The sequence below is a fragment of the Populus nigra genome, chromosome 15 (genome assembly GCF_951802175.1).
Source record: "Populus nigra chromosome 15, ddPopNigr1.1, whole genome shotgun sequence".
NCBI lineage: Eukaryota > Viridiplantae > Streptophyta > Magnoliopsida > Malpighiales > Salicaceae > Populus > Populus nigra.
The window spans coordinates 9,794,141-9,819,264 of NC_084866.1; the positions used below are offsets into that span (position 1 = coordinate 9,794,141).

The following is a 25,124-nucleotide window of genomic DNA, read 5'->3' on the forward strand; positions in this document are numbered from 1 at the left end:
ATCAACAATTAACAATATAATCGAGACAAAAAAACCCTACTACCCCTTGATTCCATGACTATTATTTGGTACCAAAAGCATATTTATAATTTAGCAGCGTATAAAAAAAAAGGTCTTAAAAACCCCTACCCTACAATGTTGGTTTTTTTTTTTTTAATTTCGGGGGCATTATAATTAATTTATTGTTCATTAGAATATTAAAAATACAAAAATATCTCTAAATAAGCCTATAATAACTAATAGTGAAAAGATAAAAATATTCATGATTTTAAGATAAACACTTTTTTTTAAAAAAAAGGTCATGTACGTTACTTTAGTAGTGAATAGTGAATTGTATCTATTTTCAAGGGAAATTATTTATTTATTTATTATATTTCAGCATTTAACCCATTATCACACAAAAGTTAATGTGATTGCTTGTTTTGTTCTTTGGGAGGACACCGGCATGAAAACACGTTCTGCTGTTCATCACCATGAATCAGGGGCCACACGGCCGAGCAAAAACTCATTGGCACGATGATAGCACCCGCGCCCATATCATTCTCACACACTCTCCTATCAGTCCAAGACAACCGTGGTCCTGCCAGCGCAACTAGCACAAGTACATCATGCTCACACACGCTCTCTGCCAGCCAATCACGTCCCTCCGCCTCATCCTTAAACTTTCACGCACGACACGAATCTACTTTCCTCTTCAACGTAGCAATATATTAAGGTAGGAACAAATCAGCTGATAGAACCCCAGCGCCGCTGCCAGTTTTTAAACTCACAAATTAGGAATAAAATTTGCGGGAATTAATTGGAAAATAAATGAAACCTGCCGCCTGCCTCAAATCAAATTACAGTTGCCAAAATGGCTTTTGACGAAAAAATTGAAGTCAGTAGTCAACAGATGCAAATCCCAAAACTACCCTCGATATTTACTCTCTTTTATTTATTTTTGTATCCACCTCGACAAATTAAAAGCCACGAAAGCTCTAGGCAAAGCCACCTCCCACCACATCCACCATCTCTCTCTCTCTCTGCTTTTCTTCTCTCCTCTGCTTTCCGTTTACCACAACTCTTCAATTTTGAGTTTTAGATCCATAAAAAAATTACATATAATTTATCCTTTGTTTTGCGCTCTGATATGGAACGGACCATCGGTGGAAAGTACAAGCTTGGCCGCAAGATCGGCAGTGGATCCTTCGGTGAAATATATCTAGGTAAATTGCTACTAGTATTATTATTTTGCATGCATATTAAGCTAATTTTATTTTTTATGATAATTTTTTTATGTTTTTATTGCGTGTCTGTGTTGTTGCAGCTACTCATATCGATACGTTTGAGATCGTTGCTATTAAGATAGTATGTTTTCTTAATTTTTGAGCATGACTTGGTTTTTTGTGTTTTGTTTTGTTTTTATCTACTGTTGTCTAGCTATTTAATTTAATCTGATGATATGCAGGAGAACAGTAAAACAAAGCATCCACAGTTGCTTTACGAGGCGAAGTTATATAATATTCTTCAAGGAGGAAGTATGTATAACATGAATGATGTGATCAGTAGTATAAGTGAGGTTGATGATGTTTATAATTGAGTTTTGATTTGTTTTGATGAAGGCGGTATTCCTAGTATCAAATGGTCAGGAGTAGACGGGGAGGACAATGCACTTGTGCTAGATTTGTTAGGACCGAGTCTGGAGGACCTGTTCGTGTATTGTGGGAGGAAGTTCTCACTCAAGACTGTGTTAATGTTGGCTGATCAAATGGTAGGCAGCTTATAGGTACTCAAATTTATACCATTTTTAGTCTTATCACGGTTTGTTATATTTTTAATTTTTTTTTGCAGATTACCAGGATAGAATATGTGCACTCTAAAGGATTTCTGCACAGAGATATAAAACCTGATAACTTTCTCATGGGTCTTGGTCGAAAGGCAAATCAGGTGATGATTTTGCCTGTATTTTCTTTCTTTCTTTTTGGTTGATAGACTTGGTTACCATGTGTTGACACTCATGCTCCTTTTGTTTACATCAGGTTTACATAATTGATTTTGGGCTTGCAAAAAGATATCGAGATGCAACAACCAATCGTCATATTCCTTACAGGTAAACTATCTTTAGTGAGAATTTGATGGGGAAAGGAAAATAAATGTATCAGGAAGCAAATTTTGATTCAGAAGCGATTATTTCCTCATCATTCTTGACCTCCTAATTGTTTTGCTGTGCAGGGAGAACAAAAACTTAACAGGAACTGCACGATATGCCAGTTGCAATACTCATCTTGGAATTGGTAAGCAAGGAGATATTATCATCTTAAGTTTTTTTACCTTTTCATTACCATCAGTCCTGATCCCACCTCATTCTGTGTGTTTGTGGCAGAACAAAGTCGGCGGGATGATTTAGAGTCACTTGGCTACGTGCTGCTATATTTTCTGAGAGGAAGGTAATTTCTTTAGCTTCTCTTTTTGGCGGACTTTTTTTTCTCTTGCAGTTAAATTTATGTACTCCTAGGCCTGAAGTTTTGGCTTTGTTTTGTGTTGAGGTATTGGGATTATCGAGCTATCACATTTCCAGTAGCTTATTATGTTCTGCAGTCTTGGATTTTTGAAAAAATAAAATGACTCAGTTGTGCCTGTGCTTTTAGTCTTCCATGGCAGGGTTTAAAAGCTGCCACAAAGAAGCAGAAATATGACAAAATATGTGAAAAGAAGTTATCAACTCCTATTGAGGTGCGTGTCTACTATTGAAGTTATCAACTCACATGTGAATAAAAGTAATCAACTCCATTTAATTATTCTGAAGACTTTAGCCCGCGTCAATATAATTTTAACATATGCTTCTTAATTCTCAGGTTCTGTGCAAATCCCATCCTGTGGAGTTTGCTTCATATATGCATTACTGCCATTCACTGACATTTGATCAACGGCCTGATTATGGATTCTTGAAGCGCTTGTTTCGTGATCTATTTTCCCATGAAGGTATTGACAAAGAAAATGTTGGTATTGCTATATATTAGTAACACAAAAAAGGATTCTTGCCTGGATATCTTTCCTTGCGGCTGCAAGCACAGGCTTTTATCATGAAACCACAAAGCGGTCTAAATTGGTTCTTGTAAACTATTATACTTTCTTGGGCCTGTTCTTTGTTGTCCATTTTGTTTTTACTCCATGTTTAACCAACAGGAGTAACAAGTCATGAGCTTAGAGATCTAATCAGGTATTTTCATAGTTATTAGTGAGGTCCTGTGCACTGGAAAACAATCTTTGCAAAAAATAGAAAAAACTAAAAATCAAATCACAAATCAATCTAGTCTTTAAACCACAACTATAAGAGAAGAAAAAAAGTTGGGGTGGTGCTATACTCTCTCTATGGTCTTCTGAACTTGAGGGATGGAAATTACATTTAAATGCTTCATCTGATGTATCTGAATTGGTGTCTTCATTTTCCTGTCCTTTCATGACAGGATATGAATTTGATTATGTGTTTGATTGGACAATCATAAAGTATCAGCAGGCACAAAAGAATAGATCTCAACCTCGATCATCGGTTAGTATCCTTGCCTCTTGTATTTTTCTTTGTTTCCTCAACCATCCTTGCTTAAAATGTTTGCTTTAGTAATCACAGGGTTTATATTCAGGATCATTTTTTTAGTTACATGAGCTGCAATCGTATACAATCTCATTTTTTAATAGTTTGAAATTTGGATAGTCATACTCATAACAAGATTCAAACCTTACATATTACAGCCAAATCCTGGGGCATGTAGCAGTCATGCAGTGCAGACAGACATGGAGAATCATCAAGGTTAGATCCTGCTGATGCACTTTGTGTATTACACACCATTTTACTGTTGCTATAACCAATGATGGGTTGCTGTTGCTATAACCAATAATGGCTATTCATATTTTGAGAATGCCACATAGAAGTTCCTATCTTCTTCATGGCCATACAAGTCCCTTTGTGTATTACGCACCATTTTACTAGCTCGATCTCCCTATGATAGCCAAATTCTTTTCAGCATAGTCTTGACCACATTATCGTGGTCTATTTAATCTCCTCCTTGTTGTGGTGCTTTTTGTTATCTTTATCTCCTTATAATTGGAATGGAGTAGATCGGAGAAACATTTGTTGCAATAAATTAAAAATGCTCCCTCCTTAAAACAAAAGATGCAGCATGTCTCTTACAACATAAGATGTACTTAATCAAAGGCTGTCAGAATCTTGTTCTCATAGATTTGGGAATTGATTTGTGGAAAGAGTTATATGGTTTTAACCCCCTTTTTTCAACAAGCACCCTTTGTTAGCAAATGACATGTGGTTAAATCAAGTGTTTTTACGATGCATAAAAGATGATCTGTAAAACTTATTTACTGAATTACTCAGTTGATGAGATTGGCTTCCGAATGGAACAATAATTAGGTAGAGGTGCATGTATCTTTAGGTAAATATTAATCTATGTATTGCATGTTTATATAGACATTTATCTTTGTTGATGACTTGGTTCTTATTTAGATATACTAAGGCTTGTTTCAACTTGCAGGAAGTCATAATGCCTGTTATTCATCTGAGATCATGCGATCAACTGGTCCTGGCATACGCATGCAATCCAAATCAGGGTTGGGAAAGAATCTGATTTCTGATATTCATCCTGACAAGAACGTAAGTTATACTTCCAACCAAATAAGCAAATAAGATGTTTTTATCACACTAACAGGAATGTAAGTCTTCTGGCTACTTATAATGTGTATATTATTGAATCCCATTGTTCCTGTGTTGTGTTATTGATTTGCCAAAGAATACTGTGAATTAATCACCCCAAAATTGCCTTTCATGGATTGATTTTAAAATATTATGAATTCTAAAATTGATTTCTTTTGTAGATTGTGAGTGAACACATACCCTCCACTTCATTTCAAGTTGGTGGGACATCAAAACGACATGCCTCAAAGCCTGTTCTGCCAAATGAAAGTGCTAACCCTGCTCATGGACACAACAATAAAATTGGTCCTTCCAGTAGCTGGATATCATCATTGCAACGCATTCATTCTGCAAAGTGAGCAAGATGGTAACTTTTCTTGTCCATACATCAGTCGTGCACAAAGTTTGGGTACATGCCTCTGGGAATGCAAATATACTGTTCCATTAACAGTATGGTTGATGCAATACCATTCATTATGTTTTAGCAATGGATCTGGTTAAGAGGATTCTTGTGATATATCTATTGGAGGCTGCAAAATCTTTGGTGATTTGGAGTCATTGTTTCACCTCTGTCCGGTGAAGAAGTTCCATTGCATATTTATGGGCTCCAGTGTACTTTGTTCCTCTAAGAAAACCAGCTCACATTGTTTTTTCTTAAGGTGACTACGAGCACTTTGGTTGTTACAAAATATCAACTATCCAAAGCCTGGTTTCTGTCCTGTACATAGATGTCATGAATGACAATAGAATACTGTATTTATGGATATATGTAATGAATTTAAATGTGAAGCTTTTGCCCCCCTCATCACATTTTTTTGCCACCAGGGGATATAAAAAATCCCCTTTTCCATGTGGATTATTGATGACAATTTTCCTTGTTTTACTTGATTTATAGTTCCAAGTTCCTGATGTACTCTTACTATGGTATCACTGGAGCCTTAACAGTTCCAGGAGCATTTTGCACCTCAATCACTGGAAATTCCCTATTTCTAATGAATATTGTTACCATGTTACACATAAATTCCCCATGATTCTTTCTGACACAGGAGAATTATCGGAATCATCTTGACATGCTTTTTGACATGAGGTTATTGGTAATTGTAATAGATGTTTTTCATGCAAGTGTAAGTGTGTAAGCTGAACAGGATTGATAATCCACTTGTTTTATATGTCAGAAATTTCATAAACATGGGAAGAAGTTACTGCTTCTGAAGATTTTTAGATAAACTAGTTGTAGAAGACAGATGGATTTATAAATTGAGATGCATGTTTATGCATTTAAAAATGTAATCAAGTCACCAGAACGATTTGAAATAGTGTTGTTTTCAAACGATCTGTATACAATGTGTTTTTGTTTGATTACTATTTCTTGATTGTGCTCTCTCCCTTTTAACTTATGGTCCTTTCCTGAAGGTGCTGATGAAGAGAAATGAGATGAGCATTGGTATGGCCCTTGCTTTTCCTTTTTGTAACACTTCGTAATTGCAGCCTTATTTTGGCCTTCTTTTTTTCTGTCTTGTGTCTTTTTCTTCTGCCTGCATTTGAGATGTGACTCATCTGTCCTTGTCTTGATTTTTACCTTCCTGTGTTCTAAAAATATAATTTCCTTGATTGCCCAGGTTCGCCGAAAATCATAAGTTTATTCAGTTCTATTAAGTTGATGTGCACAAGGTTATATGAACTGTAGCAAATCGATATTCATGCTGTAAACAGTTCTAATCGTCTCTCTATTATTAGCTCATACTTGGTAATTTGCTGGAGTATTTTTTTTCTCTCCTACAGCATCCAAAGGAATGAATATAACCAAGAATTATCATGCAGGGATGGCAATTGAAGACCATAAAACAGATGTTCCTTGATGTTTATCATTACTTGGGTTGGAAGAGGTTGCCTGACTGCTGACCAGGGAAGGTGTTAGAGACATTTTCCTTCTGGTATATTTGGTGGATCTACGTTTCTGCAAGTTGGTAGTTGCTTCAGCATGTTTGTGCTGTCAGGTTGCATCTTTAATGCAACTGACAAATTGTGAAATTGGTCATTTTCTTGTGAAAGTAGAAATAAGCCTTTGCCATGATAAAGCCAAGGCGCATCAGATGTAAGAATCATTATGTAGGTTGGGCTGGTTGAAATTGCTCAAAGAACGGAGCCAGCAACATGATCTGCTTATTTTGGTAATCATATGATTTGAAATTGCGGCTTCTAGTCAAAGCCGCGGAATACAGGATGGGGAATGGCATAGTGGTGTATTCTCAGTTATTTCAATTTGTCATTTACACTACTGGAGTAATTGCTTGCATGGGTGTTCCCCGCCTATGTTTGGGATTGGTGCAGCTGGGAGATTTGGCACGCCCATGATCATTTTCAGCTACTGAGGCAGTATCTTTGGTCCTTGAAGAGCCTCTTCATACAATATTACTAAAACTAGGATGTTTTGACTTCGGGAAGCATGAGCGTGCTGGGTTTCAGCATTTGCCACGACAGTTCTTTAGAATTCTGTTGTGATGCCTTGTGGGGCATATCATGCTATTTGATGTGGTTGTAATCATTGGCTTGGAATACGATGAATGTTCTCGTGGGGCAGTTTGAAGATCTCGTAGCATTGAAGCACTGATATGACCATGTGAGAAAAGGGGAAACCTCTGCTGGAAGGTCTTCGAGATAGTGTGTGCAAAACCTACTCGGAATTGGGCCTCCTTTTGTTTTTTAGTGCTAATAACTGTACTGAGTTTGCATCTCAAGCTGCCGTGAAACCATCCAGTAAGTGTTCTTCGGTGGTGAACACTTGATTATCTCCAAAATCTCAACGGTCCTCTCCCTTCAAGCTAGCTCTCCTCCAGGAAGTAAGAGGAAGTGCATGAAGACTGAGTTTCCTGGGTGTGCTGCTGCTTCTCCACAAATGTCCTTGGGGACTCGGTAGTCTGTCGTGGGAATATACGTTAGAAGCAGGAAATTAGGCATTGAAGGATGGAAGGCTTGGCTGAAATAAGGGTGGAGGATATTATTCCTTGGCAGATAAAAATAAATAGAACATGATATACTGGATTGGGACCCGTGCTGAGTGCCTGCTTGTTGGATTAGCCATTTCCATTGAATCATTGGCGAAATCATGTATTAATCTTTTCTTGTATCTAACTTTGTTTCTTTTGTTTTGTTTCTCTTTCTTTTATTTTCTTCTTCATTTTATTCTCCTACACGTGCATGAGAGTGTGGTCACGTACATTAAGTGGTAAACTTTGTAGGATATCCTCATCATTTTCAGAAAATATGGCTGAAGAAGATAACCTGAAATACAAAATTGATAGCCGGAGGAGGACCGTTAACAAAACAAAATGAATTAGTTTAGGGATGTTTCGTATTACTTGTGGTGGGTGGTGAATAAAAAAAAGATGAGATGTCTAACCCATGCGTGTAGAAATAATAATTTACTTTTTAAAAAAAAAAATTCATCGCTTTAACCAATGATCATATTTGTTTTTAAATTATTATTATTATTATTTTATTTAAAAAACTGTATTTTGACCACAATATTAAATATTTTTTATTTCAAGGGACACAAAATATGATGGTTAATAGGTGTGTTTGGTATTATTATAGCAATTATGTTTTTAAAAATATGTATATTAAAATATTTTTATTTTTTAAAATTTATTTTTAAGATATCAAAATAATTCAAAACTATTTAAAAATTTTAATTTTAAATAAAATAAAATTAATTATTATTATTATTATTATGGCAAACAGCCTACGCGCTCTTGGATATAGAAAGCGAATAGAAAAGGAAAATACTAGACAAAAACACTTACAAGTAGAAAGCGAATAGAAAAGGAAAATACTAGAGAATGCGCCCACCGTGGGGCTCGAACCCACGACCACAAGGTTAAGAGCCTTGCGCTCTACCAACTGAGCTAGACGGGCCTTTTGTTGTCGCAAATACTGTATATATAAATATCACAATAAGTTGATGAGATTGTCCTCACAAAATTCCAAGGATGGTTTCCAATTTAAATGGGTGTGTGCTGCTGGTTTTAAATTGGGGTGGCATTGTTCCCAATTCATGAATTGTTAAGTATCATTCCACATTTATTATAATATATTATATAACAAGAAAAGAAACGTAGTATGACCCAAAACATTTTCAATGAAATTAGAAATGGTAACAGCGAATTATTAAAAAAAGATAAAATTCAAATATCGATCCTTATAGGACTATATTTCTAGATATAAATGTAATGTCACATTTAGTTTTATTTTTTTAAAATCTAATTATCATCATTTATGGAAAATATAATTAGGGGTGTTTTGCTTTACTTAGGAAATAAAAGTAGATTATGGAATTTGAATAATCAATTATAGAGCGAGAATAGCACTAACTTAAATTATTGAACAAATTATAGAATGATTTAAAAGCACCGCCCGACAGATACATGCGTGCCTTTCCTTCATAAGGAGAGGGGTTGGATCTGGCAAATCCTGATCACACTCAGTACGGATTCTAAAATATTGAGAACATCCCTGTAAAAAATGGAAATAAGATAGAAGAGATGCAAGCATGCCCATCAATAGTTCCAGTTAGAACATTGAAAGCACAAACCAAGAATCATTCTCAAACGCCAGCAAAATGCTCTCACCACCACCAATTGGAGAAATATTTAGGGTTGATCGTTTGAACACACAAGAAGAGAAGGCCAGACGTCTTCATTATAACTATGGTCGGAGAAGATGGGTGACAGGCAAGGATTAATGGATCACCCCAATATATAACAGCTATTTTCTGGGTAAATGGATATGACCGCTTCCGTTCCTCAAGCTCTTCAAAACTGTCACAACTTTAGCCAGCACAAACCCAGGTTCTTTCGTGTCAGCTCCGACCATATCTGCCAACAACTTAAGCTTCTTTCTTGCTTCTTCATGGTAAAACAACTCATCAATATTGCGTTCTTCATCGTTCAGTGCTGTATCAACGACATCCAGTCCATGATGATGACATGAGGACTCTGCGTCAGACATCGAGTCAAAGTCTTCCTCGAAGGTGCTAGAGCGCTTGGACGAGTCTTCCTCACCTGGAATCTCCAGAACCGTAGACGACATGGTTCTCTTAGCCCTGCCTCTCTCTTTCTCAGCAGGCCCACGTATAGCCGCAATCTTCATGCAACCTAAGTTGTCAACGTGGGTCTTGGGTTTAGAGTACAAGCTGGCTGTAATGGAATGGGTGGAAATCCCATATCGTTGTTGCTCAACATTACAAAACAGATTTGAAACCGTGGAATTCTGATCTCTGGAATGCATTGTCTGATGGAGAGTGTAATGGAAATTAGACGCATCGATCCTAAAGGGTTTTAAACTGGCGGGACAATGGCTTTCAATTATTGCCATAGTAATTAGAGACCGTTCAGGCCACATAGAGAGAGGGAGGGAGGAATGGCGCCCATTGTAACTGGAATAATTAATTAAATTGTCATGATGAAGATTAAATGGGACAGTTTCTTTCTGTGCTCCTTCCACAGCTGGAACCCATCCCTAGGTTGGTTCTTGTGCGTGAAAGTAAACATAAGCCAAGCTCATGGAAGATACTAAGAACAGTCAAGGAAACCTAACCCTTAACAGACAGCAGACAAAGATCAGTCTGTTTCCTAATCATTTGTGTACTCGAATGTTTATGGATTACAGCAGCCAAATTGTTGGAGCTACATCCAAGTTAACATTACATTAACGATTAACAATTAACCATTACCAAAGCAAACCAAAAGGGTTTTTATTATTCCTTTCATTGCTCGCACGCACTCATGCGCACTATGGACTGCCTGCTATAGTGCGCATGGATGATCCTTTTCAGTCCTTGATCAGTTATTAGTTCAGGATCTTGATTTTTTTTTCCGTTTTCATACTTTTTTGTTATGTTCATATGAGGTTATTTACTCTTTCTTTCATTGTTACTCGAGATCATATCCTTTGTGAATTGCTACAGTGTGTTTGAGTTGGGCTTTTTTCCTTCCTTCTGGTCCTTCAGCAATTATTTGTTCTGGTCAATGAATCTTTTATTTATTTTGTCCTTTCACGTTATGCTCATTTATTTTTAAACCTTATAATTTGTTCCAATTAGAGTATTGTGCTGTGTTTGCAAAGTGAAGAAATGTGCCCACATGAAATTAATTTTCAATTTTACAAAGTATAATTTGATTTTTATCAAATTAAAAAAAAAACATCGATTGAATATAACACAAAAACAAATCAATAGTCCATTTTTCATATTTATTATTTATAGGCGCATAAAACTACAATTTAATCTTTATTATTTTAATTGCTACATGTTTTATTTAATATTATTTTTAAAATTGATTTTTTTACTATTTCATCCCTTTTTATTTTTCATTATTGTTAATTTATACTTTGACATATTATTTTAATGATTTTTTTTATTTTATCCTTCAATATTAAATTTATATTCTTAAATGAGTTTGTGGGTCTATTATTTAACAAGGTGTGGATTTGAAAGTTTAAGCTAAGTTTAGGAGATTATCCCTATTTTTTTTTTTTCCCTTCTTGAAAGGTTAATGTTTTTTTTTTAATTTTATCTTTTAGTATTAATTTTTTAAGAGATTTTTTTTTATTCATTAATAATTTTTTCTTAATCTTTTATATAAATAAACTTTATTTTTTAATATATTTTTTTTATTCTCAAATGATATTTTTAATATATATATCCTTGTATAATATTTATTTTTTATTTTATTTTTCTTAATCAATTTAACATATGTATCTATTTTCATTATCGTTTGATTAAATGAAAAATTATTTTAATAAACAAATAACGTATAAATATTTTTTTTTATAAAATTAAATATTTTAATCTACTTTTATTTTATTTTTATTTTTTTATTAACACAAATTTATTTGATTTGTGTTAAGAGAATATATACAACCAGTGGCAAAAACACGGGTCAAGTATGCAGTGATGATCAATTGTGCGCTGGACGAATTGGAGGCTCGCTGGGCTCTCAGTTTAGCACACGCCCAGAAAATTCAAACTGTGTTTCACAAAATCTAAATGCGAAGAAAGGAGATTTTGAAAGTAGAAATAGCGCTAGATAACGAAGCATTAGTAACATTCGCAGCGTTTATGCTAGTGGAGCAGATACAAAATTGGAGGACAAATTCCCTTCACCTATAATGAATTTTCATGCTTACCCACCCTGAAAAGATGAGGTAAGATAAATGGGAAACACCATGTAAACATTTGGATTGGAAGCTTCCCACAGGTCACAAAACCCCCACACGACTCCTGCTGCCTATTGCACACATGGAATGCTGCATTGCCGAGCTGAGCCACATGCGCATACTTGATTCATGATTTTGAACCTATGCACTGATGGCTAGGTTTGTGGTTACAGATCATCAACTGACCCCACTTGCAAATATTCCACACACTGGATCCGTCAAGAACCAAGACCATTGCATAAAATTAGGCGACTCATGCTTGCTAGTTTATCTTCCTTTACTTGGTCATTTGTGGTAGACAAAAATGGGTCTATCAAATCCAGCTTTGCTGCCTGACAAGCCATCAGTAATGTCCTCTACCCGTCTAAATCCAATCTGCAAATATTCAGAATGTCATGTACATGAAAATCTTAAACAGAGGCAGAGACTGATAAAGAAGAGACCCATAAATGTCCATTCCTCTGTTCAATCAACCATGTTAATAGGGCAAATCATGAAACATACCTTATCCAGAAGAATTTCCCTAAAACTTTCTGGACGAAACGTGATAGTTCGATAATTCATTGCTGTTGTCTGCACAAGTGGAAAAATGCCTTAACCACATTGAAAAGTTTGTAATTCGATAATAAAAATCTTGAGTTTTAACTACATTGAAAATCCAGTATGTTTATCTAACAATCCTAAAAGGTTTTTATTCTGTTGTTTCAGTAAAAGAAAGGGATATCCACACATCCAGTTCCTACAATCTGCCAGGTGAAAACCGATTAATACCTCAGAGACACGTCGATTCTTCTCATATGACTGCCAAGGTTGAGGTTCTAGCACTAGAATGCCACCCTGCCAAAGGTAAGACACTAACCTTCAATGTACACATCAGAAATAGTGTTGTGTACTAATGAAACAACCATAACCAAATTTCATGAAGAACTTTGTAATGACAAGAAAAATATTTAGCATAAGATAAATGCATATCACATTTACCGGATGTAGAAGCCTCCATATTTTTGAAAATAAAGTAATCAATCCATCATCCCCCCAGTTCAGATGAATCCATTTTGTTACACTCAAACTACAAACACACCATAAATCACATTAGGCCATATCCCTCAATAATGTAAATAATTCATTTAAAAACTTAAAAAAGAATCAATATTACAATAAAGTACAGCAATGAGGACCTACAAAATGCCAAGAGGTCATTCAGCATGCATGCATAATGAGAAAGGGTAAAAAAAGATGGAGAGGATAGTTCTGCAAGTCAAGCCCTCTGATTATTTTGTCTTCTATCAGCAAAGCCTTCTTTGAAGAAACAAATTTCAAGATACAGTATCTAGAAAAATAAGTAGTAAAACAAAAAATAAGGGGAGTTAAGACACCTCTTTCCATGTTACTCTAGATTTAACTAAAGAGGGTGAATGCACCTCCTAGTATGTTAGTTTAGGTTTAACAAATACAATAATGTTCAAGTAAGGTCACTACAGAATCCGTCACATACAATTGCATGAAAGGATATTAATTTGGACCAGCGGTGACAGGAATCCGCTTTTCTAAAGATTTTAGATAAAACAGTGAAGATTTACTAGTGCTGCCCGATTGAGAAGACTTAAGCATCTAGGACAAGGCAAAAGAATATTTGACAGGAATTTATTCCATCTAGTCCAGTTCATTTAATGGAACATGAAGATTTAACCTTATGTTTTGAAAAATGAACAAAAGAATGAGGACAATGCTATATGAAATGAAACACCCAATAAGTGAGGCAATAACAACCCAGTAATTTATTCAACTCTATGGTCAAGATCTGTTCAGTTGGCCAGCAGTGAAAATAAAATGATCTCATTCTATTGACTGTTTTTCTTAATCATGCCTTCATAAATACATGTTCACAGGACATGAAATAAAGAAAGGAGGAACTTACCAAAGAATTGTATCATATTGCTTCTCTGATGGACGCTGACTCTGAACAAAATTTTCTTGTCGGAAAGAAACTACATCAAATAGATCTCCTTTACTAGAAGCTGAGCTGTCCTCTTTTGTCTCAACCGAAGAAGCAGATGCACTATGCTTGGCACCATTTACTTTATTTTTAACCTCCAATCTGGTAACCTTTGTACTGTTTTTCTCAACATTTTCTGTTCTTGCAAATTTTCTCAAATGCCAATATGCATCTGAAACTCTATCTGGAATATATATATATATATATATATATGTGTGTGAAAGAAACTCCATTAGTTTAGCAATCTCAACACTCTTCCACATAACACAGGAACATATGCAATCATTAACTCAAAATAAAAACAGGGAATGTTTTGAAATATCACAACTTCTATCTGAATATAAATATTACCAGAGTCGATGTCGATTCCAAGAATGCTTTTGCAGTGAAACTTCCTTGCTGCAATATATATCCAGTATTGCATTAATTACAGGTCAAAACATGTTAAAACTAAACACAGCATATATTGCCCTTCAACTTTACTACAAAGAAAATTCCTTTTTGCCTAATTTCTGAAATGTGAAATGTAAATTAAAAGGAGCAAAAAAAAAAATACCAATTTGAATGGTGAGAATGCCACTATTGCAACCAATGTCAAGACAATCCTTGCCTTGAAACCAATCCCTCTCAAAGACCTTAAGTCTTGGGTCTCCATCCACTTCATTAATCTGTCATCTCATGAATAAATAAATAAATCATAAATTACTAATTAATAAACATATTAAATGAAATTAAAATACTTACACGATAACCATAGTAGTTTCTATAATTGCCGAATGGAAATACAATTTTGTGTTTCCTCTTGTTGTTGTCTTCAGAAGTAACTTCTTGTTTTGTTGTTTTTCCTTCACTTTTTTCCTCCTTATCCTCTTTTACTGCATTCTTCTGATCTTGATCTTGATTGTGATTGTTTTGGTTTTCTTCTGGATTCTTCTTATTTCTATCATTTTGCTTCCGCTTCCGCTTCCTCTCCATGATTCCGTTTTTGTTTTCTTTCTCTTCTGTCATTTTGAGAAGAAGGGTTTCTATCTGCAAATTTTGTTAGCAAAAAGTTAGGGTTTATGCGTCCTTTTAAGAATAGGAAAAACCAAGAGCCCCCATAAGCTTTGCCACGTTAACAAAATCTAGACCATCCTGCCGCTCCATGGTTTATAAAACATGAAAAAAATTTGACAAAGAAAACTGATCATCTGGAACCAAAGTTTAAAGGTCGGAAGATTTCACTTTTGACAAATCGAAAGACAAAAAACTAAGTTAAATCACTTTATTCATTGCGTTAATCCGAAAGCAAAGGGAGCATATTTATTTTATTTTCAATGTTTAGGCCCATATTACCTTATTTATTCAAGACTCCAACGTTGTCCATGTCAAGCAAACATCATCCAACATTACCCGAATCCATTCTTTACATAACCAGAATTGTTCAAAACTATAATGCAAAATCTCAATGTGTGCGAAACCGACAAGAGCAAACTCCCTTTAGCTCATCATTAGTTTACAGCCAAATTAGATTTGATAATCATCATCATGCAAGGACCAAAACAAAACCCCCCATATTTAAACGTCTAATTCCTTTTCTTCTATTCTGATTTTTTGTATGCAGTAAACAAAAACGAAGAAAAAGATAAAAATCTTACCTTTAGAGTTGCGACTGTAAAGGGGTCACTGTTTGATGAAGATGGTGAGCTGGGAGCATGCGAGGCTAGCTACTGTTGTGAGGATGGAGCTGCTTGGGGTGGCGACGTTTCGGCCTTTTCTCTTACCTCTCCAACCAGCGGCTGCTATGACTGGTATAGAATGACAGAGGCCTTTTGTTTATGGTTTTGAGGGGTTTTTTTTTTCTTAGTAAAGGAGGATTCGATTTTTTTTTTAAAGAAGGGTGGGCTGGTGTTGATGAATAGCTTCGCAGTGTTTTTACTGAAATTTGATTTTTTAATATATTTATAAATAAAAATATTTAAACAAACAACCATCTAACCAACATGTTTAAGCCCCGTTTATTTACTAGAAAATAATTTTTTTAAAAAAAATAAATTTTAAAAAATATTTTCTGATATTTGATAATGTAATAAAAAATAAGTTGAAAAATATTTTTCAGTGTTTGGTTATCTTATGGAAAATGAGCTGAAAAATAACTTATTAATGTTTTATTTTTCTTAAGTTTATTAAAATAATGAGGAACAAATCTTACAAATTAAAAAGTTAAATGAGAATGAAATTAAAAAAAAATATAATTTTATAAATTATCTCAAATAAAATAAATAATAATCAAAATAATAGAGATCAAATCTAAAAAATTAAAAAAAAATAAAAGATGAAGGAATTAAAATAATAATAATTAACATTTTATAAATTATTTCAAATAAAATAACTAACAATTAAAAGAATGAGAACCAAATTTGATAGATAAAAAATTTCAATAAAAAAATAATAAGGAAAAAACAAATAGCAATTATAAAAATAAGGACCAAAGTTAATATAAAAATTAAATTTTAAGAGATGAAATTGAAAAATAAATATTCAAAACAAATAATATATAGCAATTAAAAATTTGAGAATCAAATTTAATATAACTAGTAAATAATGACATTTTTAAATTTTTCACAACTTTCGAAAAGTGTTTTCCGCCTAAATTTTTCAGGAAAACACTTTCCTGAAAACCAAGCCAAATTTTCCTTTGACTGAAAAGTGTTTTCTGTTGACCAACTTTTTTAATGGCAAACAAACACAGGAAAGTTTGGAACCACTTTCCGGAAAATAAACACAGCCAAAAGGAAAAACGCTTTCCTGGAAACCAAACCAAATTTTTCTTTGACTGGAAAGTGTTTTTCGTTTAAAAAAACCGATTAAATTTTGAAAAAATCGACCGGTTTGGTTCGGTTTTATAAGTCTGAAACTGAAAAAACCGAACCGAACCCAAACCGAGCCAAACCGGTGTGAAGCGGTTTTTGTCCAAAAAACCAAACCGAATTAAAACCAGTCGATTTGAACTGGTTTTGGTTTTTTTAATTCGATTTGGTCATTTTTTTTATAAAAACTAAACCGGACCGAAAATGCTTATGAGTTAATTTAAGAAAAAATAATTTAATAATAAACATATTGTAAGAAATTTCTCTTCAAAGTTATTAATCAATACTTGGAAGTCCACTCCTTAGAATTTAATTCGGTTTATTGGTATATATATTTAGATTCGATTATAAATACTATATCAAAATGAATGAAAGGACCTTGAGAGTTTTCAGTTCTGTTTCGAAAATAGTGAAGACCATTTTTTATTTTCTTTTTTCTCATGATGAAACGTAACACTTTTTCTCTGATAATTAATTTTTTTTTTAAGTCTTTAAATTTGCTCTAGGAGCCTTTAAATTAAGATGTCTCACTCCTCATTGACTATATAACCCTAAAATTCTCGGTAGAGATATTGTTAATATTCATAATAATCCCAACCTTAATTTTTTATGATACAATAAAGTGTGTTTATGTCTCATGATGCACCTCGTAAATAAACACGCACTAAATCATTATTCCAAGAGTATATTGACAGGAAAATAAAAAAAAAATATCACTTTAAAATAAAATTTAGTTTTCAATTCAATCAAAGAAAAAAAATAAATTAAAAATTTAGGATATTTACTATTCAAGTGAATCCACAATGCAAAATTTAAACTTGCTAAATTACAGTATGATCCCTTAATTTTATAATTTTTACATATTTAGTTCTATAATTTTAAACATTTATGTTTCTATTCTAAACACTATTTTTATTATGTTTTCAATAATCGCAATCCAACAACGAAAAAACATTATTGGTGTTAATAGGTTTGTTTTGGAGATGAGTTCAATGAAGATAATTTTGCACCTTAATCATGTGAAAAAAATAAATTAGAGGTCAAAAAGTTTTTTTATACAATTTGATTTTGAGTTTTTAGAATAACTAAAGATGTTTTGAAATTAAAAATAAATTTCTTTAGGTTCTACAATGTTTTTATGGTAATTTATGTAGAAAAAAATATTGAAATTTGGGTTTCTAGGATTCTAATTACCAGATATTTCATCTTCAATGGTCTAATTGAGACTTTTTAGAAGTATTATTTTAACACCAGCAAATTTAAATTAAAAAAATAATAATTAGAGCATCTCCAATGAAAGAGCTAAATGAAGAGTCAAATATTAAAAATTGTACTTTTAGCTTTTGTTTCTTCATTTTCTCACTCCAACACGTGAGGCAAACAGATAGTTATTTTAGCTATTTGTTATATGAAGAGCCATTTCTACATTTTCTTGTAGATAAGGCAAAAACAAATAATTGTTGATCAATGATTATTTTTATAGTCATTGGCCAATAGCTCATTTTTTCACTCCAATAAGTGAGGCAAATAGTATCTCAATATACAAGTGTTTGTATGACTCAATTCTTTTATATTTTTATTTATAATATTGACGTGAAAGTTTACTGTTACTGTTTAAATTTGAACTGTTACTATCCAATTTCCAACTGTTACTGTCTGACTTTGAACTGTTACTGTTTGACTTTCCAATTATTACTGTCTGATTTTGAATGGTTACTATTTAACTTTGAATTGTTATTGTTCAATTTTCAATTATTACTGTCTGAATACTCATCAGATTTTTAACTATATCTAAAGTTCTAAAACATAAAATATATTTAAATTAGTTATATAATTATATTAAAATTAATTTAACATAAAATATATTAAAATATAATTGGCTTTTCTAAATAGTTTTTTACCATTGAAATGCATATAATAAAAAAAACTATATTTATACTATTCAAAAAGCTATTTTTTTATTTGGTTTTTTAATATAGTATTTCCCGTTGGAGATGCTCTTAGAGTAGACATCCGGCATAATTACTCGCAATATCAAAAGCCAATAAGATTAACAAGCTCTGGTTGAAGTTTCTCAGTAATAATGCAAAGAAAGGAGCTCTCAAAAATCAAAAGTAAATGGAAAAAAATTACAAATAAAACATAGTTTCATATGCAAAGTCTTAACATGCAAAATCACAATCTTTCTTTCATAATAAAGGAATGAAAACAGAACATATTTATTATCCTTTCATGTTTGAAACTAAAGAAAAATGAATGTATCAGCAAAACTGCTTAAACAACACCCTTAATTTACCCTTCCTTCAGGGAAGAAAGCAAAATTACAACCAAGGAATTGCTTGTTGAGATTTTTTTGATTTCTTGCATAGAAAATTAGAGTTAATTTCATGATTATTAGATTTTTTTATTTATTTTCTTATGTAATTAGTGTACTAAGTTTACTTGATTGGTATTGCATGTATACATTTTACCTTTATTTAAAAAATCAAAAGAGAATTTCCTTTATAATTATACCAGAGCTTTGTTTCCAAGTCTTTAAACCTTTGTTTTTTCCATTTGAAATCTTGAATCAGTACAAATTGAGAACCTTGAGGCCCTTCATTCCAGCTAGCATGCTCTTCCAGCACAAACCTCTTGCTACAAACCTGTACCCTTTGTATAACAAACAAAGGGAGTGAGAAGAAGAGGTGTTAGAAATTGTACAGTAGGCAGACGATTGAAGAAAACCTTTGGACATTCATGCTGTACAAAGATATTAAGCTTTGGATATTCACTTGGTATAATGATATGAACCTTCACAGAAACCCTGAACATTCAATTTTCCATGCAAAACGTCTGCCAGATGACAATCTTGAGCTCAGAGATGGCTTGTTACAATACACATCGTTTAGGTATTCTACGTATGCTTACATAACTTTCAAAACAGGCTGATCAAACACAAGTATTTTGTAAAAAATCCTCTCTTTCAATCAAACAGAATGGAGAAAGCTACTGCAAAGCTGCCACCAGTAGGTTTGTAGCTGCAAATTGCGATCCTGTGAAAGAGACCAGTTTATCTACAAAACGCTAATTGATAACTATCTCACAAGCGATAAATTTGGACGACAGTTTGGCACAAGATTAGAGTTGGGCACGGCATATTGATGCTGTCCTGAAACTCACTCCAGTTCCTTGAGAAAGTCAATGTTATCTACAAAAACCTGTCAAAGAAAATAAAAACTGTAAAACGAAACAAACATTACAGATGCAGAGAGTTCCTTAAATTCTTCCTTGTGACACAAAATTTACATTTGAAGATAGGATTTGCAATTGAATATGCAGTTATACACATGATAACAGATGATCTACAGGCAAGTTTCACATCTTCAATTTGAAAGTCTTGTAATGGTCTTTAATCAGTCAAGCCCAAGAACAAACTCTTCAGTTATTAAGATGCCACCCTAGGCTCATCTTGGCCAGTGTTTCAAATATAGTAAGAGAAAGAAAGAAACCGGACTAAAACATCAATGAAATTTGAGTTACCTATAATTCTAGCAGAGATCTGACTGTCTAGTCCTATACCATTCAAATCAAGAAAACTTTAGCAGCCCTGCCATGCACAGGGACATCCTCATTCTCATAAAGAAGTCTCTGTGTAGTAACTCAAGTGATACACCAATAACATTATATATAGATGAAACTTGTTTACTGTCAACAGTACTTGTGCTGTAATTAAATAGATGAAATATGCTCATTTACTCTCAACAGATCATGCAGCTGTGTTGAAGATATGACAAAGAAATGCCAATAAAACCATTCAATGCAAGGACAATCTATTCCAACAATACTGCTTTGATAGCAAAAAAAATGTCATCAGGCAGAAACATAAGGCAAGAACTTTTTAAACTCGTACCGTCTTCCAACCATCTGGGTCCAAGCATGCAGTTATCTTGGTGCTGATACCAGGCAATGGTCCAGGTTCTCGGGTAACTTTCCCACCAAAGAGTTTAACTGCTTCCGCAGTTCTATAGACATCATCGGTGCCTATTGCAATCTTTTACAATGATAGAAAGGAAAAATCAAAATCACAAAATGATTCAAGAAAAACCAATCATTTTCATCAAGTACCATGATAATAAATTCCTCATGAAACAAAGGAACATAAACAACTATAGTATTTTAAGAACACCACCAAAACACAATTCCACCACATAGGAAAAAAGTCCATACCTGAGCATATGCATTTCCTTTGTCATATTCAGTGACCCCATAGTTGTATGTCAACTCCAGCACGGCATTTTTATCTTCAGGGCCGTAACCCATCATTGCTATTGTATACTAGTAGTTGAAACAAGGTTATGTCAGTTGGCACAATAAATCAGATGTCAAACAAGGGTGTATAGAGAATTTTTTTAATTAATCAAATTAACTGATCTAGAAATGCAAGACAGTGTACATATTCAATTCAGAGATACATAAAAGGATCAAGTTGTAATGGCAGTTTGTCATGAATATACAAAAGATTTGAAACATAATGCAAAGAAGCAATGCATGCAAGAGGATCAAGCAACAAGTAAAACATTCAAGTTCTTTCTCAAGACCACAATTTGATATGGAAATTGGAGATAATAAAAAAGTAATGTAACACCTATTTAATGCAGCCTACCATGGGTTCTGCTCCATGTAAGCTATGAAAATAACCTTATTGTCTCTTAGGGAGTGTTCTTTTGTCACAATGAAATGTTGGTTTTCATCCTATATCCCATCTAACCTTATACAAAGCAGCAAGCCAAACTCACGAGCATCCACATAAAGGATAAAAGCTTGAATGAGGCCTCAACAAGATTCCATCCGAAGATTAATAGTGCCTACCTTTTTTCTGACTGCACTCCAAATAGTCCACACTAACTTAAGCAAAACTATTTTACTCCCACTCAGAATAGCTACAGGACTTTACATATCCTTTTCTGCTCCTTCCAGTAGTACCAGGTATACATACTTCATTGTCAAAAGAAGGAGGGATCTTATCCTTTATCTATCAATTATTTGATCCAATCATTCATCATAGAAGAGGACATCAATCCCAAGAGGGAAGGAAACTGGCATGAGTGGGATGTCACTTATTAAAGAAAAAGCCAGAACCCTAGATGCCAAGATCTACATGCACTCTTAAGTCTTGGCGAGATAAGTTTCGTGACTGGGGCAGACTTCTCTTCTATATGATAGCACCTACCCACTTCTTATACTATTAGAGAACCTTCTTGAAGAAAGTTCGGTAAAGTTACTGTTCTCTTCGTGCCTTGGGGGCAATGAAAAATAAAAGGTTTAAAGTTGGAAAGGTACTAAAGTAAATACACCAACTAATCAGGCCTAATTTTAGTGATTCTAAGAAACTAATTTGTTACAGGGTATAAACAAGATATGAATATGGTGAACAACATGCATTTAGCAAATGAGGCCAATTTACCTTGTACTCTGGATTATCTCGTTTGCGAAGAAGCTCCATGCCAAAAGCCTATATCATAAAAAAATGTTTCAGATTATCACTATTAACATGATATAATCAGCAAGCAGATGGTTGCTTGATCAGGCCAGAATAACACACCTTCTCGTAAAAATTTATAGAGCGATCAAGATCACCAACCCGAAGCATAACCTGACAGAGTGGCTCAGGTGTGGGTCCTCTTTCCAACAGTTCAAATTTATAACCATCAGGATCTTCAATAAAAGCAATAACTGTACTGCCACCTTTAACAGGACCAGGTTCTCTGGTCACTTTGCCACCCTTGGCCTTTATGAGTTCAACTGTCTTGGCAACCTAATCAAAAGGGAACATGGAACCTAGTTCAAGTTTTTCAGTAACCATCAGAACAGCTGACTGTCCAAGATAGTAAGAAAAGGAATAACTCAAGGACCAGTCATTTTAATCTGACTGCAGTTTTAAGAATAATAAATTTTAAGAAAGAAAGTTTAGCCATCGAAAATTACATCCTCAAGTGCAATGCCAAAATGTCCAAATCCAGTTCCAATATCGTAGCTGTCAACTCCATAATCTGGCAGCATTAAACAAATAAAAATAAAACCCAAAAAAAAATACAAAAAATTCGGAGACATCAAGTACTGAATTGTTTGTTTTTAACATAAGGAATCACATTGTGGCAATTTTAGGAAAGGTAGACATAATAAGCTCACTGTCTCGGAAAGGCAGTGAGTTCACTTACTGTAAGTGAGTTCTATGACGAAGTGAGAATCTTCAGGTCCATATCCGAGAAAGGCATTTGCATATCTCTCCTCCGGTATGTCACGTTTCCTCAGCAGCTTCATCCCCAGACACTCAGTGTAGAACCTGCAGTCAGAACCATGAGATTGTTGCTTGCTCATCATCATCATAAGCAAAAACAAAGAAATGAGATAAAAACACAACACATACTTTATAGTCCTGTCCAAATCCCCAACGCGATAAACAACATGTAGCATTCTACGCTTGTCCTTTTTGACCCACTCCAACAGACTAGCAGCTGTGCTTGCTTGTGCCATGTTTCCAGCTGTAATGCTTCTACTCTCTCCTCTCCAAATCTTAGAAGAAGCTCTCAAACCGAAGAAATGCGATTGAGGAACAGCTGCATCACCATCACATATCAACAACAAATAAAAGCCCTAGCTTTCAATAAGATTGCTACTAGAGAATCTCCAGAAATGTAAAGATGAATTATCAATTACAATATATATATATATATAAAGCAAATTCAACGAATAGTAAGAAACAGATGGGAAGAAAAGAAGAGTATGGTTACCACTGGCAAGATAAGGGAATCTGCGAGAAGAAGGATTAAGAGAAACAAGAGAAGCAGCACAGGTATTGGTAGTATTACAGAGCCTGAACAAAGAAGACGCTGAGGATGGTCTAATTGTGGAGGAAGCCATGGGAATTATCCTCACCGTTAAATTAATTTCTTAATTTTCTATTTAAATAACAAATATATCTAAGATTTATCCCTTTTCTTCTTCTAATATCTATGCACTGTCTCTTGTTCTGTGCTGGAAGAAACAGGGAGGAGAGGTTTGTGATAAACTGATAATCAGCGAATAGGAGGAGAGAATAAAGTTAAAATGTTTTTCTTTTTTCTTTTTTCTTTTTTTTTTCTTTTTTTTTTGTGCTAAGCTGAGGAGTGAAGCGAGCTCAGTCGAGGTTTCTTTACGAAGATTCGGATCGAGGGGGGGCACTGTCTCTTGTGTTGTGCTGTCGGTAGATGGAATGGGGCCGTCGATAGTCACGAGCCCACTCCCTGCTTCACGAGCCCGCTGTCATTTAAAAAAAAACAATTAGAGAAAATTACCTCTGTAATTGTCTATCGAGTTTAATAAATTACGAGATAATATGTACATACGCCGGTTTATAAAATAAATATACTTGATAGTGTTAAAATTATGAATCAATGTTAAATAAATAATGCAAATTAAAAATATGATAGAATAAATATTTCATGACTAGAAAAAAAAAGTTGTGTTGGTGATAAAAAACTTAGATACTGAACAAAATGATTTGTAGCAATCTACAGTGTTCTGTGAGAAAAGATAGAGTGTTTTCGCCACATGATTTAGCTTTTCAGTTAATAAAAAGAAAAAAAAATTATAAAGCTAAATTCTCTACCAACTTAATATTAAAAAAAAACCAACAAAGATAAGTTTGGAAGGAAAAAAACTCATGAGAAAAAACGTTGTAGCAATTGACAATGTTTTGTGAGGAAAACTATAGCGCTTTTTCCAATAAAATAAAATAAAAAACCATTTAGAGAAATATTGTAGTCATCCATAGTGTTTTGTGAGAAAAACTACAACGGTTTCCTCATATAATTTAGCTTTTTTGTGATTATAATTCTTAACCAGCTCAATATTTATAAAAAAAATCGACAAAGATAATTTTGTGAGGAAAACTATAGCGCTTTTCCCAATAAAATAAAATAAAAAACCATTTAGAGAAATATTGTAGTCATCCATAGTGTTTTGTGAGAAAAACTACAATGGTTTCCTCATATAATTTAGTTTTTTTGTAATTATAATTCTTAACCAACTCAATATTAAAAAAAAAATCGACAAAGATAATTTTGGAAAAAATCATAAAAAAATCGCATGGGAAAACACTGCAACAATTCATAGTGTTTTAAAGAAAAAAAAATACAAAGCTAATTCTTAATCAGCTCAATATTAAAAAAAAATCGACAGAGATGATTTAAAAAAAAATAACAAAACAAACACCAAAAAAGGGAAAAAAAATCATGTTGAAAACACTGTAGCAATTTACAGTGTTTTGTGATGAAAGCTACAGTGCTTCACCAAATGATTTAACCTTATTTGTAATTACTTGTAATTGTAATTCACAAACAACTCAATATATAAAAAAAAT

At 33.7% G+C, this 25,124-nt stretch overlaps 3 protein-coding genes and 1 non-coding gene across 9 annotated transcripts; 1 reads left to right on the forward strand and 3 right to left on the reverse strand.

Annotated features, from left to right (window-relative positions):
• Positions 1-955: 955 nt before the first annotated feature.
• Positions 956-6,937, forward strand: LOC133674496 (casein kinase 1-like protein 3). Of its 6 annotated transcripts, none has more exons than XM_062095628.1 (16): positions 956-1,205; positions 1,307-1,347; positions 1,448-1,517; positions 1,602-1,750; positions 1,831-1,926; positions 2,019-2,089; positions 2,212-2,273; positions 2,363-2,426; positions 2,628-2,712; positions 2,835-2,961; positions 3,447-3,529; positions 3,730-3,787; positions 4,524-4,642; positions 4,864-5,048; positions 6,095-6,125; positions 6,301-6,937. In XM_062095628.1, exons 1-14 carry the CDS (start codon positions 1,130-1,132, stop codon positions 5,038-5,040), a joined length of 1,278 nt encoding a protein of 425 aa, XP_061951612.1. In that variant the 5' UTR covers positions 956-1,129; the 3' UTR covers positions 5,041-5,048; positions 6,095-6,125; positions 6,301-6,937. The 6 variants fall into 6 exon arrangements, with proteins under 6 accessions (XP_061951612.1, XP_061951614.1, XP_061951611.1 ...); XM_062095630.1 differs by having other exon boundaries at positions 6,503-6,937; XM_062095627.1 differs by having other exon boundaries at positions 6,095-6,937.
• A 1,586-nt stretch (positions 6,938-8,523) lies between these two features.
• Positions 8,524-8,596, reverse strand: TRNAK-CUU (transfer RNA lysine (anticodon CUU)). The gene has a single exon. It is a non-coding gene; the product is annotated as a tRNA-Lys (tRNA).
• Positions 8,597-11,742: 3,146 nt separating this feature from the next.
• On the reverse strand, positions 11,743-15,761 carry LOC133673967 (probable RNA methyltransferase At5g51130). Its single transcript, XM_062094918.1, has 9 exons — positions 15,530-15,761; positions 14,637-14,921; positions 14,449-14,560; positions 14,244-14,291; positions 13,815-14,076; positions 12,878-12,965; positions 12,668-12,733; positions 12,401-12,469; positions 11,743-12,271 (listed from the first exon to the last, which is right to left on the reverse strand). The coding sequence occupies exons 2-9, from the start codon at positions 14,898-14,900 to the stop codon at positions 12,182-12,184; spliced, it is 999 nt and encodes a 332-aa protein (XP_061950902.1). The 5' UTR covers positions 14,901-14,921; positions 15,530-15,761; the 3' UTR covers positions 11,743-12,181.
• Positions 15,762-19,535: 3,774 nt separating this feature from the next.
• LOC133674780 (probable lactoylglutathione lyase, chloroplastic) lies at positions 19,536-23,915 on the reverse strand. Its single transcript, XM_062096013.1, has 9 exons — positions 23,515-23,915; positions 23,151-23,340; positions 22,942-23,066; positions 22,709-22,773; positions 22,326-22,538; positions 22,188-22,235; positions 20,951-21,058; positions 20,634-20,774; positions 19,536-19,941 (listed from the first exon to the last, which is right to left on the reverse strand). The coding sequence occupies exons 1-9, from the start codon at positions 23,642-23,644 to the stop codon at positions 19,900-19,902; spliced, it is 1,062 nt and encodes a 353-aa protein (XP_061951997.1). The 5' UTR covers positions 23,645-23,915; the 3' UTR covers positions 19,536-19,899.
• Between the last annotated feature and the right edge of the window lie 1,209 nt (positions 23,916-25,124).